The following is a 16,466-nucleotide window of genomic DNA, read 5'->3' on the forward strand; positions in this document are numbered from 1 at the left end:
TGAAACAGACTACAGACAGGAGGTGGAAGAGGTGCACAGAGAACAACCTAGTTCTCAAAGCCGGCAAAACCAAGGAACTCATATTGATTTTCGGCGGGATGTTACTCATGCCCTCCCTACACATTAACAGCACAGAGGTGAAATGAGTGGAGAGTGTCAAGCTCCTGGGAGTGGTTATTCACAAGCTTTCTTGGACTCTTCATGTGAACACACTGGCTACAAAGGCCCAACAATGTCTCTTCTTCTTCAGGCACCTGAGGAAATTTGGCATGATGGCAAATACACTTGCCAACTTTTATTAAAGCGTCATCGAGAGCATTCTGTCTGAATGTATCACTACCTATGGCAACTGTACCACTCAAGATGAGACGGTTACAGAGAGTGGTGAACTCGGCCCGGATAATCGCAAAGGCCAACCTCCCATCTATAGAATCCATCTACCAGGCCCGCTGTCAAGGAAAGGCCACCAGCATTCTCAAAGATCCATCCTATCCTGGCAATGTTTTTCTACAACCTCTACCATTGGAGTTTGCACATTCTCCCTGTGTCTGTGTGCGTTTCCTCCGGGTGCTCTGGTTTCCTCCCGCAGTCCAAAGACGTGCAGGTCAGGTAAATTGGCCTTGCTAAATTGCTTATAGTGCTAAGTACAAAGTTTGTGCGAAGATTTGTAGCTCGGGTGCTCGTTGCTCGGCGAACAGAACCACAACAACAGTGCTAAGTACATTTGACAGAGGGAAATGGGTCTGGGTGGGTAACTCTTCAGAGGGTTGGTGTGGACTGGTTGGGCCAAATGGCCTGTTTCCACACTGTAGGGAATCTAATCTAATCTAATCTAATCTAATCAATTCTAATCTAATCAGGGAGAAAGTACAGAAGCCTGAACACATGCACCAGCCGGTTTCGTAACAGTTTCTACCCTACTGTTGTTAGAATACTGAATGTACTCACAAACTCTTAACATTCACCTGTACCTGTGTTTTTGTTCTTGCCACTGTTTACTTATTATTTGCTTATCTATGCTACTTAACTATGTGATTTGCCTGTATTGCTCGCAAGACAAAGCTTCTTGCTGTGCCTCAGTACACATGACAATAAATTAAATTCAATTCAATTCAATTCAAATGTTCTGCCACTATAGGTGCTCCAGAAGGGATAGAACGGCCCTTATTAACAAAGGTCGGCTGCTGTGTACTGGCTAGAATCTCATTACTATCCCATCCTGCAAACATAATCATCCCCAATCCAAGCTTTAATACCCTCCCTGCCCCTCACACACATCCAGTAACATCCACTCCCTCCACCACCGACGCTCAATAGCAGTGGTGTGTACCATATATAATGTGCATTGTAGAAATTACAGAAGTTCTTAAGACAGCACCTTCAAACTCTCAACCACTACCATCCAAAGGGACAAGGACAGCAGATACATGGCAACTCCAACACCTGCAAATTCCTCTCCACACCATCCTGACTATCAAATTCCATCAGCGTTACTGGGTCAAAATCCTGGACTGCCTTCCTAATAGCATATGACTGTGCCTTCAACAAATGGACTGAAACGGTTCAAACAGGCAACTCACCACCACCTTCTGAAGAGCAACTATGGATGGACAGTAAATTCTCGCTAAGCCAATGACACCTACATCTTGTCAATGAATTTTAAAAAAACAGACACTTCCTTGTGGCCATCATACATGAAGAATAGCAAACCTAGAGGTTTGCCATGCACCAGCACTGAGTAACTGAGGGAGGGAAATTCTACCAGTTTGCCAATATGGCTGTCAAAGATAGCAATGTGGCAGAATGTTTGCTTCCTAAACCAAGGGTTATGAATACAACATCGAACTGTGATCTGACTGGGAAAAAGTTGCATCAGCTCCCAACCAATTCATGAAAGCGAAGGAACTAAGGGAGTGAACACATGATTGAAATAACCTTTTCCAAGTGTCCAATCACAAGGAAGGGAACTGAATGAATGGAACCATGGCTTAGTAAATATTGCACTTCCTGATACATCGAGAGAGTGGGGAGGTGAAAAAAGAAACACAGAAAATTAACACATCATTAACTAGAGAGAGCACAAAGGAATCCTTGAAAACATGATGCCTGTAATGAATACTGGACTATTGCAATGTATTGCACAAATTTCCCTTAAAACACAAGCATGGTTGAAGTTAGACAGTTTCAAATTGTGATGGTTATATGTGTTGGTGTGTGGAGATCAAGTCACTGAATATATTAAATAAATAAATGAATAGATTTCTAGAGGCTAAGAATATAAGAACTAAGGAGTAGGAGCAAGGTTGGGCAATTCCACCCCTTGAGCCTTCTCCAAAGTGTCAATGGAAATGGGAAGAGAGCAGGAATATCACACATTGAGGTCGGGGGTCAGTCATGACCATGTTGAATGGTGGAGCAGTCTCAGCGGGCTGAATGGCTTGCTCCTGCTCTTAATTTCTATGCTTCTATCTTACCAATACTTCAGAAGTCAGTACTTTGTTTTCAGTGGAGAGCTGTCAGAGCAGAAGTGCAGTATCGACAGTCCCATTTACTATCACAAAAAAGCTAGTGTAATATTAACAATGTAATTTTGTCAATTGTTGTAAAAGCCCATCTGGTTCATTTGTGTTCCTTCGGGAAGGAAATCATCTTTACTTGGTCTGGTGTACATGAACTGAAAATGTGTTGCTGGAAAAGCGCAGCAGGTCAGGCAGCATCCAAGGAGCAGGAGAATTGATGTTTCGGGCATAAGCCCTTCTTCAGGATTCCTGAAGAAGGGCTTATGCCTGAAACGTCGATTCTCTTGCTCCTTGGATGCTGCCTGACCTGCTGCGCTTTTCCAGCAACACATTTTCAGCTCTGATCTCCAGCATCTGCAGTCCTCACTTTTTCCCTGGTGTACATGAAAGTCTGGACCCTCAGGAATCTGTTTGACTTAACTATCCTTGAGGCAACGAGGAAGAGGTGATAAGTACTGGCCTAGCTTGTAACGTCCTTATCCCCTCAACAAATAAACAAGAAAAATACAAAAAAGTCAGAAGGTCCTCCAATCCAAACACAGGAGTAGCCATTAAAATAATTAACCATCTATGTAGTACATTAATTCCTGAGCCTGATCAAGGCTGAAAAAATGAAAAAAATTGTAGTTATTCAGGGATTTCACTGTTTCCTGAAAATAGCAGAACATCTTGAAGACATCTTATAATAAAAGTTAAATATGTAAATACTGAAAATCTGAAATAAAATCAAAATATGCTGGAGAAATTCAGTACATGTGGCAGCATCTGTGGAGAGAAAAACAGAGTTAACATTTTGAGTCTGGTTTGAGTTTCCTTCCAGTTCCAGTGTCATATTGGACTTGAAAAGGTAACTCCGTTTCTGTCTGAAAGACGTCTCTCTTGGTCAGTAGAAATCAAAATAGATCACCATCAATAGCGTGCGTAAGACCATTTTTTGTTGCACAGACATCAGTAGAAATCCTGGAAAGGTTGTGGTCCAATGATTGTTCTTTCTCCTCTGCCTCAAAAGGTTGTGGGTTCAGGTTCCATTTCAGAGAAATGAGCATAAAATATAAACTGACCTTCCACTGTAGAAGTGAGGGAGTGCTGCTTTGTCTTCAGTTGAGACATGAAACAAGTCCTTGGGTGGATTCATAAGATCCTGTGGCACTCATTCCACTAAAGAGTAGTGTGGAGTTTTGGTGCACATTTATTCTTCAACGAACATGACTAAAAACAAAAATTAAAGAGTTTGAAAACACATTGAAATGCCCTGAGCAAAAGCATGATACTTCCTCCATTGATGTATTTTGAAGTGGAGACAGCCATTCCAACTAAGCCATTGCCATCAAAGACAAACTCAGTTCCTGTTGAAGTATTGTTAAAGTGGCTGTACAGATAATCTAACATCAACACACATCAGCAATTCCTCTACCACTATCTAGCAGAGCAGAGATTGAGAATAAAGAATTTTCCTTTATTCTTCCAAGAAATGTGAATGTCATAGGCAAGACCAGCATTATGTGCCCTTTCCTAATAGCTGAGTGGCTTGCTAGACCATATCTGGAGGCAGTTTAATAGTTAACTATGTTGCCCACACATAGGCTAGATCTTTGAGGAGAAAGTGAGGTCTGCAGATGCTGGAGATCAGAGCTGAAAATGTGTTGCTGGAAAAGCGCAGCAGGTCAGGCGTTTCGGGCATAAGCCCTTCTAGACCAGGTAAGGATGCCAGATTAGTGAACTAAATAAAAATCTAAAGAACTGTGGATGCTGAAAATCAGAAACAAGAACAGAAGTTGCTGGAAAAGCTCAGCGGGTCTGGCAGCATCTGTGCAGAGAAATCAAAGTTAACATTTTGTCCGGTGACTTTTCCTCAGAACTAGGATAATGTTGGTTTACATGCAAAAGATAGGATGGGGGAGGGGATAAGGACTGAATGATTGGTAGAGATTGAGCCCAAAGTGAGAGAGGAATAGTTGGACAGACAAAGGAGTCAATAATGATCTAGCTGGGAGAGTGAACAGCTGTTAATGGAGACTGTTAGTGGCTAACAATAGATAGTGTGTATTGGCAGACTATATGATAACAAGGCATGATGTGTGGAGATGGGGGCTAGGACATGGAGAAGTTCAGGCCCTAAAATTGTTGAACTCAATATTGTGTCCAGATGTGGTGTTCTTCCAGCTTGCACTGAGCTTTGCTGGAGCACTGCAGAAAGCCTGAGACACAGATGTTGACCAGGGAACAGAGTGGTGTGTTAAAGTGGCAGGCAACTGGAAGCTCAGGGTCTTTGCAAGCAGAATGTAGATGCTCTGTGAAGCGCTCACCCAGCCTACACGTCATTTCCCCACACTGTGAGCAGAGAATTCGGTCGACTAGAAAGTAGGACATGCAGGTAAAGTGTTGCTTCACATGGAAGGAATGTTCAGACTCTTTGATACTGAGGAGGGAGGAGGTAAATGGGCAGCTGTTACACCTTCAGCGGTTGCAGGGGAAGGTGCCTGGGGCTGTGGGGAGGGGAGGTGGCGGGATGTTGGGAGTGAAGGAAGAGTGGTCCAGGGTGTCCTGGAAGGAACGGTTCCTGTGGAAGACAGACAAGGGAGAGTGGGGAATATGTGTCTGGTAGTGGTATCTTGCAGGAGGTTGTACAAATGGCAGCTGATGATCTTCTGGATGTAGATGCTGGTGGGATGGTAGGTAAGGACAAGGGGAACCCTATCACTGTTGCCAGAGGGAAAAGAGGGGGTGAGGACAGAAGTGTGGGAGATGGGTCAGATTAGCTCCCATCAGTTCTGAGGGAGGGTCAGAATCCAAAACATTAACTTTGATTTCTCTTCACAGATGCTGCCAGACGTGCTGAGCTTTTTGTTTTACGTTAATGAACTGTATCGGTTTTTACAACAATCAATAATAATTGTTGTGCCATCATTACTGAGACAGGTTTTATATTCCAGATTTATTAATCAAACTAAAGCCTGCCATGTCAGGAGTTGAATCCATATCCGTAGAGCATTAACTTGAACCGCTAAACGACTAACCCAGCAACATGACCACTTCACCCACATCTCTCCCAGAGGGTGGGGAGTAGGTCAATTAACCTCTTGAGCCTGGTCCCTCATTCAATAAAAGCATGGCTGATCTGATGTGGTCTTAACTCCACTTTCCTGCTTGCTTCTTATAAGCCTTGATTCCCTTGTAGATCAAATATCAATCTAACTTGACTTTGGACACATTCAATGACCAAGTTTTCACTGCTGGCTGAGGTCAGAGATCACAAACACTAACAACTTTCTGAGACAACTTTCTCCTTGTCTCCGACCTGTGTATTGCTCAATGCTGTTGTTAGTTGTTGGTTCAAGATTCAAGGCAACTCCAGAGTTTCAGGTCCTCATCGAGATTTCCTTCAAGTTTCTCAAGATACATCTGTGAGGCACTGGACTTTAATTTCACACAACTCAAGAAAATGTTTATTAACTGTGGCATACTCATTTTCTGCTGAAGCAAGATAATTTATTCCCATAGGTGTACCTTCTGTCTAGAATCTGAAATCTCCGTATCTCACTCCAATCGGGTTTCATTAAAATGCGCATTATATATTAAATACATAACGAGAGACAACATTTCCTAAAGCACCACTGCCAGTTTGTCTAATTACTGGCACTGCTCTGGGCAGCTGGCACTTCACAACTCAAAGAGAAAAGCTTTGACTCAAATTACTTTTTCCCTTCATAAACAATGACATGCAAACCAACCCCTCTGCCACCATGATTCAGTCTCCTGCAGCCTAGCCTTCACGTGAAGTCTGCTTTTAACTACAGAATCTCTCCACTGTACATCACACTGAGGTTACCTTTCATTTCTGTACCTTATCAAAGACAAACGCATACACCGAGGCAGACAAAAAACCCAGTCGAGAGAAACATTTCCTTTCTGCCTCTAAGACAGATAGAAAGCAGAAGCAATAGCTTAAAGCCCATAAATATATTCAATCCATAAACAAAACCTATAAACTACTTTAAATGTGGGTTTTGTTTTAAAATAGCAAATTAAATACATTCTAATTTTGAAAAAGGCTTTTTCTATTCGTGAGAAGAGTAGACCCATTACATCAAAGCAAATCATTTAATATAAAACCTTAAAATGTAAATGATAAGTAATAATAATTAATTAAAAGATTGCAGGTATCCCCTGTCAATCAAGGTACACCCATATTCAATCACAGATATACCTGATATCTTGTATTTTGCCTCATGTTCTCATCCACACAGTGTCAAGGAACACAATGCAATGTGGATTATGTTGCAAACACATACACACACTGGCTTTACTCGCAGGACAGAATGCAGTTGACAATGTCATGAGATCACTGGCACTTCCACTTCACACACCCTCCAATGAACCATTTTGCCCAGAACCTAAGTGCTGAGGGGGCAAGAATCTCACCAATGCCATCCTGCCCAATTATTTTCCTTTCTCAATCATCAACCACCCACCACCCCTCCACACTCAATCCCTCAGCATCCCCATCACCTCTAGGGAGGATGAAACGTCACCCAAATATTTTGGTTTTCCCAACTTTTAATTGCAAGAAATTTCTGCCTATCCAATACTGGATGAAAGCTGAACGACAAAGCAGAGACTGTAGTCAGGTTGAGAGGTGCTGGTAAGTAGGAGAATCCAGCAAACTACAACTGAAGACTGTTAAAGTAAGTATAGACATGGATGCTCAAAAACTGGAGAGTATACAATGGAATTTGCGATGTTTGGAAATCAATACCCATCGACAGCATGTCAAAGATATAAAAGTCAAGGATGTAAGGAGTGAGGATGCGCAGTCTAGGTAACTGTAGGAGTTGGCGCATTTGTATTGTATATTGATGGCCAGCCTAACCCCCGGAAATGCAAAGAGAGATGTGGAGGAAGGGAAGAGTCAGAGATAGATCAGGTGAAGGTGAGAGCAGGGTGGAAATTGGAAGCGTTTTCACGCAGAAGGTGGTGCGAGTATGGAATGAGCTGTCAGAGGAAGCAATAGAGGCTGGTACAGTTACAACATTTAAAAGGCATCTGGATGTGTATATGATTGGAAGGGTTTAGAGGGATATGGACCAAATGCTGGCAAATGGGACTAGATTAATTTAGGATATCTGGACGGCATGGATGAGTTGGACCAGAGGGTCTGTTTCCATGCTGTACAGCTCTATGATTCAAACTGAGGGAAGCAGCACCAATTATGTAATCGAAATATTGGCGAAAGAGCAGTGAGCGGGGGCCAGAGTAGGACTGGAACAAAGAATGTTCCATGTACCCCACAAAGAGACAGGTATAACTGGGGCCCATGTGGGTACCCATGATCACACTTCTGACCTGAAGAAAGTGGAAGGAGTTAAAGGGGAAGTTGTTCAAAGTGAGGATGGGCTCGGCCAGTGGAGGAGGTTGGGGGAGAATGGGGTTGGTTCAGGCCATTTTCCCAGGAATAAGCAAAGTCCCCGGAAATCATCCTGATGGGGAATGGACGTGCAAAGGGATTGCACATCCATACTGAAGAGGAGGCAGCTGGAGCCCACAAACTGGAAAATCCGAAAGTGACTTAAAGCATCAGAAGAATCATGGATGTAAATGGGCAAAATATTTGTGTTGAGTTAGGAGGAAACAGGTGAAAGCTGCATCCTCTATTGGGGCTGGTCCTATTCAGGATGATCAGTTGCGGATAGCTTCTGAGATATGATTACACACCTTTGGAGCAGGTGGGATTTGAACCAAGGCCTCCTTGCCTCAGAGGCAGTGTCACTATTACTGCAACACACAAACTTTCACAGTCATACAGCATGCAGTTAATATCATCCCACCAGTTCTAAATTATACAATAAGGAAATGAATTTAAGTCTCCTGTATTATGCGCTGTGTTTAAAAGCTAAATTTAAAAGCTGTTCTGCATAAAATGGAGTCTGCTGTTATTATATATATATATATATATATATATACACATATAAAATGGCATGAAATGGAGAAGGGAATCACAGCTGTTTGCAAATGTCAGAGGGAGATCAACACTGTTTCATTTGCAGTCAGAATCATTTCAACAGAGAATATTGGGAAGGGCTGGTGAGACTTCAAAAGCAATACTTCCGGAGAAACTGTCCCCATGTCAGCAACAGAATCTCTATCGGGAGATGGTCCTGATCCTTCCACTGACAACACAATCCATGATCCAAAATCACCTTCTGTTACAGAACTGGAGATGACCCTGGAGAGCAGCAAAGCCCAGCTAAACCATATCGACGAAGTGTGGCCTAACCTCTACATTGGGGATTTGTAAGTACTCACACATGTCACAGAGATAGTACACTTATAGCAAACACCACTTAGGATGAGTAACTCACTACAGATTTATGTTTTTAAATATATTAATTGGCACTGAAAATTGGCACAAATTAAACTTGGTTTATTACTTTCTTTTAAGTTGTTTGCTGTGGAGGAAACAATTGGTGGTAGCTCTGTCTAGGCTTAAAACAAAACAAATTAAGAAAAAATTCTAAATCTCCCATAGGTCATACAAGGGTGGCCTGGTGGTTCAGTGGTTAGCTCTGCTGCCTCACAGTGCCAGGGACCCAGGTTCAACTCCAGCCTCAAGCAACTGCCTGAGAGGAGTTTGCACGTTCTCCCCGTGTCTGTGTAGGTTTCCCTTGGGTGCTCTGGTTTTCTCCCACAGTCCAAAGATGTGCAGGATAGGTGGAACGGCTGTGCTAAATTGCCCATAGTGTTTAGGAATGTGTAGACTAGCTGGATTAGCCATGGAAAATATGGGCTCATGGGGATTAGCTGGGATGCTCTTTGGAGGGCTGTGTGGACTGAATGGCCTGCTCCCACACTGTAGGGATCCTATGACTGCAGTCTGTCCTAGAAATAACTTCTCAAATTTATATAATTGTGCGTCCAGTATTTCCAAAATGCGTGATCTGTGCTAAAAGGAGGAAAATATGTTTTTACTTTTTTTTCCAATAATTAATAGGAACCTGAAGGGAGGGTGCTTACACAGTGGCCTGCTTCGCGTGAGGACAGTGAGGTTTTTGATTAATGTTTTATTCAATGTGGAATAACAAGGCACTCTTAAGTAATGATCTATCAAGTGGCCTCCACGGTTCTATCCTACAGAAACAGTTTCTACCCTACTGTTGTTTGAATACAGAATGGACTCACAAACTCTTAATATTCGCCTGTACCTATGTTTTTGCTTTTGTCGTTGTTACCTATTATTTACTATCTATGCTACTTAACTCTGTGATCTGCCTGTATTGGTCACAAGACAAAACTTTTCACTGTGCCTCAATACACATGACAATAAATTCTATTCAACTCAATAGATGAGAACCATCACAGCTCTCCCATGGTGTTCGCTAAATCTATGAATGCAAGTACTTGAATCCTCAATTGTGTATCAGAAACATAGGAACAGGAGGTGCCCATGCTGCCTGGGGAGCTTGACCAATCATTCAGTCAGATTAGAGGTCACTGTCTGAGGTGAGATGAGAGAATAACTCCCAATATATTCATCATAATTGCTTCAACAGTGAGATACTCTCAGCCATGACTGGACTTGCCTCTGTGTCACTCTTGTGGTCACTCAGTTGAAATTCAAACAGGTGCTTCCATTTGCTGAATTACCAACAATTTGGAACATAAACATATACATTTGATGCTAAAAATATGACATGTTTACTCCATTTTTGACCCTCCATACCCGGAAGATCAACAAGCAGGCAATTCTTCAGTAACTCATTGAACAACCAGTAGCTCATACAGAAAGTGAGACACTTAGACCTCAGTCTATCCAATGTTCCTCCTCACTAAAGTTCTCATGTCCAGGCAACGCCCTCATACACTTCTTTTGTTCTGTCTCTCTGCTGCAAACACAGCTTTCGATCGAATGGTGACCAGAAATTCATGCTGTAGTCTGGGTGTGGCCTAACCCTTGTATGCTATTAAATTCCAAGCTCTTATACTCCAGCTAATGAAGCTAGTAAGGGTAAATATCCCACTTGCCTGGATGAATGCAGCTCCAAGAACACTCACGAAGCTTTACACTATCCAGGGCAAAACAGCCCATTTGATTGGCATTACATCCACAAGCATCCGCTCCCTCCACAACCAATGATCAGTTGATAGCAAGGTATGCTATCTACAAGATACACTGCAGAAATTCACTGAAGATCCTTGGACAGCACCTTCCAAATCCACACCCGTTCCATCTGGAAGGACAAGGGCAGCATATACAAGGGAACGCACCATTTTCAATTTCCACTTGAAGCCACTCACCATCCTGGCTTGGAAATATATCGCCATTGCTTCACTGTCGTTGGGTCAAAATCCTTCCTAATGGAATTGTAGTTCAACCCACAGCAGGTGGACTGCAGCAATTCAAGGAGGCAGCATAACACCATCTTCTCAAGGGCAATTAGGGATAGGCAATAAATGATGGCCAGCAGTGATACCCACACTGCACAAATGAATAAATAAAAATACTTTATCTTCTGATCTAGTCACCTTTGAGGATCTGTGGACCATTAGTCGATGATTTCTCTGTTTTTCTACACTTCATCAGTATGCTTTTGGGTGTTCCTTTACCTTGTTAGCTTGGATTGAACTCTATTTGCCACTGTCTATTGATATTTTCCTGCAGTCTAATTCTTGTTTCTTCATTATCAACCACACAGTCAATATTGTATTGCCTGCAAACTTCTCAATTTACCTCCTGACGTATAGGTCCAAACCAATGGTATATTCCATAATATATCAAGCTACCAAGTATGGAGCCCTGCAGACGTATCACTGACTGAGCTATTGACTAACTCAATGCACAATAGAGATTGTGCCACAGGCTCTCCTAATCTTTACAGTAAATAGTGCAACATCACACTGTTGTCTTACATGATCATTCTGTTCTCATTATAGGGTGATAGCCCATGACAAGAAACAATTAAGGAAGATGGGGATCACTCATGTGTTAAATGCTGCACATTCCAAATGGGGCAGTGTGGGAGATCAAATCTTCTACGGCAAGAAAATAAATTACTATGGTATAGCAGCTGATGATTCCCCAGAATTTGATCTGAGTGCATATTTCTACACTGCAGCTGAACAAATACATCAAACACTGAACACTCCGAATGGTAAGGCATGTTTTAGCATTCATTATATTTGAATGTGCTAACTGGACAATGTCATTGTATGGAAATACTCAATTAGAGTGGACGAGGAGGATTTTATAAGATGTTGACCCTTTCATCGTATTAGTCGCCACATTACTCTGCTGAAAAGGGACAGTCACATGGTGCATTCCATTGGCAAATCAGGGATGAGCATAGAGTGACAGGGAGACCCTGTGTCTGCATCCAAAGCTTCTGATTTCAAAGGGGTGGGACCAAGAAAAGGTGAAATGTTCAGTTACAATTAAAAATCACACAACACTAGGTTATAGTCCAACAGGTTTAATTGGAAACACTAGCTTTCGGAGCGACGCTCCTTCATCAGGTGGAGCTAGAGTAGGCAATTCAGCCCCTTGAGCCTGCTCTACCATTCAGTAAGGTTGTCTGACCTGATTGTAAACTCCGAATCCACCTTCCTACCGAGCCAGATAACCCTTCAGCCTCTTCCTTAACAAAATTGTACATCTATTCACAATCAGCTACAGCAATGGATTGAAACATGACAACATTTAGTGAGGTCAGTAATCACCCTTCATGCAGTGAATTAATTCTAGGGTCCAGCAGAAGCACAAGGTATTGTAAGCTTCATTCTTGTGCACATAGACAGTACCCACACATGCTAAAGATTAAAACCACAAATTGTTCACTAAGCCGACAGTAATTAGGTTGGAAGCGCAACATGGATAATTATTAATGAATGATACTTTAATGTAAGGCAGATAATGGCAGTTGTATTGTCACTGTTTTAGTAATCCAGAGACACAGACTAATGCTTTGAGGACATGGCAGTTGCTGGGATTTAAATTCAAGTAATAAATCTGAAATTAACAGCAACTCTTAATGGTTGCTGACCATGGAATTATTGCTGACTGTTGCAAAGGCCTATGTGGTGCACTAATGTTCTTTAGAGAAGGAAATCGGTCAACCTAACTTGATCAGGCCTACACATGACTACAGACCCACAGTGCTTGACTGTTAAATAACCTCTGATTAAGCCTAGTAAGCTGCTCAGTTCAAGGGCAATCACAGACAGGCGACAGTTTGCCAGTGACACGTGAAAGAATAAACATTACAAAAATATTCACAGAATTCTTAGCTTAGCGTCAGTGCTCCGCACTGTGTTGTGTGACCATTCAGCCTGCAAATTTCCACACAGGCCACTTACAAAGTTATCGCCTACGCACAAATAAATTAAGCTGACCAGAAACACATATAGAAAAAATTGAGAGGCCAAAGTGCACAGCATTTTGTATTAACTGGCATCTGCACCAGACACACTCTCTACTGGAATTTCCACGTCATTTTTTTTGCAGACTCACCACCAAATTAACTAATTAAAAACAATCAAATATGTTACAACTACTAACCACAGCCCACCAGCAGCTGCCTAAGTCAATTATTAATTTTTTAAGCAACCCCACTCAGACATAAAGTGACATGTCAGGTGCTGCTGGGATTGAAACTGAGATTTTCTACATCAGAGTTATGGACACTACCACTGTGCCACAAGAGGCCACCCTAATGTGGCTGTTGCTTATTTCTTTCTTATTGGGATCAAGATTTCATAATCAATAAAGGCCAAAGACAAATAAAAAGCCAGATTTTGGTATCCCTGTAAACTGACTGCCGACAGATCGTGTGCTTTTTAAACAAGATAGAATGTATCTGCAAATACAAATTCACACAATCAAAAAGCATACGATCTGTCGGCAGTCAGTCCATGTGACATGTTATAAAATCTTACTTTGGAAATAGAACCAGTCTGAATCAAGGTTGGAATACACACAGACTCTAACCTCACACCTTTAATGCATTGTCTGAACTGAGATGTCACCTTATTTTAAATAAAACCTTAAGTTATCTTGGGAATGTGACTTGAAAGAAGTTCTGAGATTTACATATTAATGAATCGAAACCTGCAACCCATTCTAAGTTATTAGAGATTTAACAGCAATCTAAGTTTGTTCAATACATGGCATCAGTTGTATAACACTTTGATCTTTTGCTATAAATTCCGTGTCCTATGATCCTGCCTCACTAGCTACCTGATGAAGGAGCAGCGCTCCGAAAGCATGTACTCCCAAATAAACCTGTTGGACAATAACCTGGTGTAGTGTGATTTTTAATGAGTTAATGTAGATCGAGTCATAGGCATTTTAATTACTCTAGCTAATAACTCAAACTTTCAGGAAAAATGCTGGGACCCTGAGGAGGAGGTGGAGGGGGGGAGGCCTAGTAAGTACGGATATAATCACTGTTGCCCGCAGAGACGGGAGCCATATGGAAGTGCGGTGAGTGGAGTAATGTAATATAGTACAGCGTAGTGTAATTTAATTCTGTTGTATTGTAATTTAATTTAATGTTATCTTATTTAATTTGAGTTTGTGCTAGTTTGGATTAAGTTAAGTAAATAAGAGTCGACTACAATCTGGAGAGTAGTAGGCAGTTTATCGTTAACATTATTGTAATATAACATAATAGTGCGATATTATTCCTACTTTTCTGTACTTTTGTACTTTTATAACTTTGTTTTGCTTTTTTTCTTTCGGTTTGTGTTTTTTTGTAAACAAAATGTTTTTTTCAATAAATATATATATAAACAAAAAGGAAGGATACTTAAGCCTTGGAGAGAATGCAAAGGAGATTCACAAGAATGATACAGGAATGAGGAATTTTAAATGCAAGGACAGATTAGAGAAATTGGACTTACTTTCCTTGGAGTAAGAGGTGACATTAGTGAGGTGCTCAAAATTATGAGCAATTTTGACAGGGTAAAGAAGGATATTCTGTTTCCACAAGCTGGTATGTCAGTTAAGTAGGGGGTCACAATTTCAAGTTTGTTAGCAAGAGAGTTTGGAGTGAGATGAGGAGAAACGTCTTTACTCAGATTTGTTAGGATTTGGAATGTGCTGCCTGAGAGAATGATGAAAGCAGACTCCAAAGAAGGTTTCATAAAAAGAGCTGGTAATGTATTCGAAAGTAATGTACTTAGAGGGCTGGAGAATGGGACTAGCTTGCTAGCTCTTTCAGGAGTCAGTACAGACATGATGGGTCAAATGACCTCCTCTGATACTGTAAAATTCTATGATTCTAATTCCCTGAAGATAATTCAATGGTGATGTCATCTGTTTTGAACAAAACTATTTGATAAAAAGTGAATAATAGGAAATTCACAATGTCATTTCGATAGAATGTTTAGTCTCTCTCTTTTCCTCGGTTTTCTGGCACGAAGGCATTGCCCCCTGATGTCAACAGTTTTCTGTACCTTCAGCCACTCATTGGATGTTTGGTTCACGGGAAGGTCCAATCCTAGTGGATTGACCCACTAGGAGGTTGATCTACTTCAGCCAAAACCTAGTTCCCACATCATGTCAACACATATCAATCTGCTACTATGAGACTTTGGATAGTAACTGAGGTTAAGAACCCCCACCGATCTTTCCCTTCTAAAGCCCTGGTGTAATATGGGAAAACATTAACATCTTGACCACCTTAACCAACGCTGCATGAGTTGGACCTTAACAATTGACTCTAGCTCAGTTCCAGTCTCTTATTCACACAGTCACTGGGGAGTCCTCTTTTTCCACATTTGGAATTTAGAATGCAACAACTATGTGACTGGCTGTCACTCACGATCCAAACACTCAACTGTTCTCTTTTTCTCCACAGCAAAACTCCTGGTGCATTGCATTCTTGGGATGAGCAGATCAGCCTCCCTGGTACTGGCCTACCTTATGATTTATCACAACCGCTCACTGCTCGATGCAGTAAACCGACTCATTTTATACAGGCCTGTTTCACCCAACTGGGGATTTCTGGAACAATTACGCAAATTGGATATAAAGCTAAATGAAGAGAAGAAACTACAGCTGACCAAAGATGCCACATTTTGCTGAGGGTCAATCAGTTGCTGCGTCTTGGTCAAAGTTTGAAATGTTTCTTATCAGTGGAGGGATACTTCAATCCTTTCAGGCAGTTTACAGACTGAAGTAATGCAATAGCTTACTCCAACAATATTATTTGCATCCCTTTGCACTGTGAATGAGGTTGCCTACAATAAAGAGATCATATGGTCCCTCTGACCTATCATTGAGTCATAGAGATGTACAGCACAGAAACAGATCCTTTGGTCCAACTTGTCCATGCCGGCCAGATATCCCAACCCAATCTTGTCCCACTTGCCAGCACCAGGCCCATATCCATCTTAACCCTTCCTATTCATATACCCCTCCAAACTTCTTTTAAATGTTGCAATTGTACTATCCCCCACCACTTCCTCTGGCAGCTCATTCCACACACACACCACCCACTGCTTGAAAATGTTGCCCCGTAGGTCTCTTTTTTATCTTTCCCCTCTCATCCTAAACCTATGCCCTCCAGTTCTGGACTCCCCCACCCCAGGGAAAAGACTTTGTCTATTTATCCTATCCATGCCCTTCATGATTTTATAAACCTCTATAAAGTCACCCCTCAGCATCCCATGGTCGAGGGAAAACAGCCTCAGCCTATTCAACCTCTCCCATAGCTCAAATCCTCCAACCCTGGCAACATCTTTGCAAATCTTTCCTTTTGAAATATGCATTGATCCACAATGCTAGCAGCTCTTATTTCTTATTCCCTGACACCGAACAGAGTCCACCAGGAAATGATACACAGCTCTACAACTAACTAGACAACATTTGGATCCTGATTTCAGGCTTTCTTCAATTCAAAGTGAGAATTGACTGCAGTAACTTGTCTGATTGTTTCTTCTTCACTACTGGAC

The 16,466-nt window shown here is 41.7% G+C and overlaps 1 protein-coding gene across 1 annotated transcript; it reads left to right on the forward strand.

Moving 5' to 3' along the window:
* Positions 1–8,563: 8,563 nt before the first annotated feature.
* LOC122541848 (dual specificity protein phosphatase 13-like) lies at positions 8,564–15,850 on the forward strand. The gene is made up of 3 exons (XM_043678903.1): positions 8,564–8,810; positions 11,448–11,665; positions 15,371–15,850. Exons 1-3 carry the CDS (start codon positions 8,641–8,643, stop codon positions 15,595–15,597), a joined length of 615 nt encoding a protein of 204 aa, XP_043534838.1. The 5' UTR covers positions 8,564–8,640; the 3' UTR covers positions 15,598–15,850.
* The last annotated feature ends 616 nt before the right edge of the window (positions 15,851–16,466 follow it).

The sequence above is a fragment of the Chiloscyllium plagiosum genome, chromosome 38, assembly GCF_004010195.1.
Source record: "Chiloscyllium plagiosum isolate BGI_BamShark_2017 chromosome 38, ASM401019v2, whole genome shotgun sequence".
NCBI lineage: Eukaryota > Metazoa > Chordata > Chondrichthyes > Orectolobiformes > Hemiscylliidae > Chiloscyllium > Chiloscyllium plagiosum.

What these genes read in the sequence shown, in the direction of transcription:
- LOC122541848 (XM_043678903.1), top strand. Translation starts at nt 8,641, where the DNA reads ATGTCAGCAACAGAATCTCTATCGGGAGATGGTCCTGATCCTTCCACT. An exon ending in AACCTCTACATTGGGGATTT is followed by an intron (nt 8,811 to 11,447) that starts GTAAGTACTCAC and finishes TTCTCATTATAG; the next exon opens with GGTGATAGCCCATGACAAGA. An exon ending in AACACTGAACACTCCGAATG is followed by an intron (nt 11,666 to 15,370) that starts GTAAGGCATGTT and finishes TTTTCTCCACAG; the next exon opens with CAAAACTCCTGGTGCATTGC.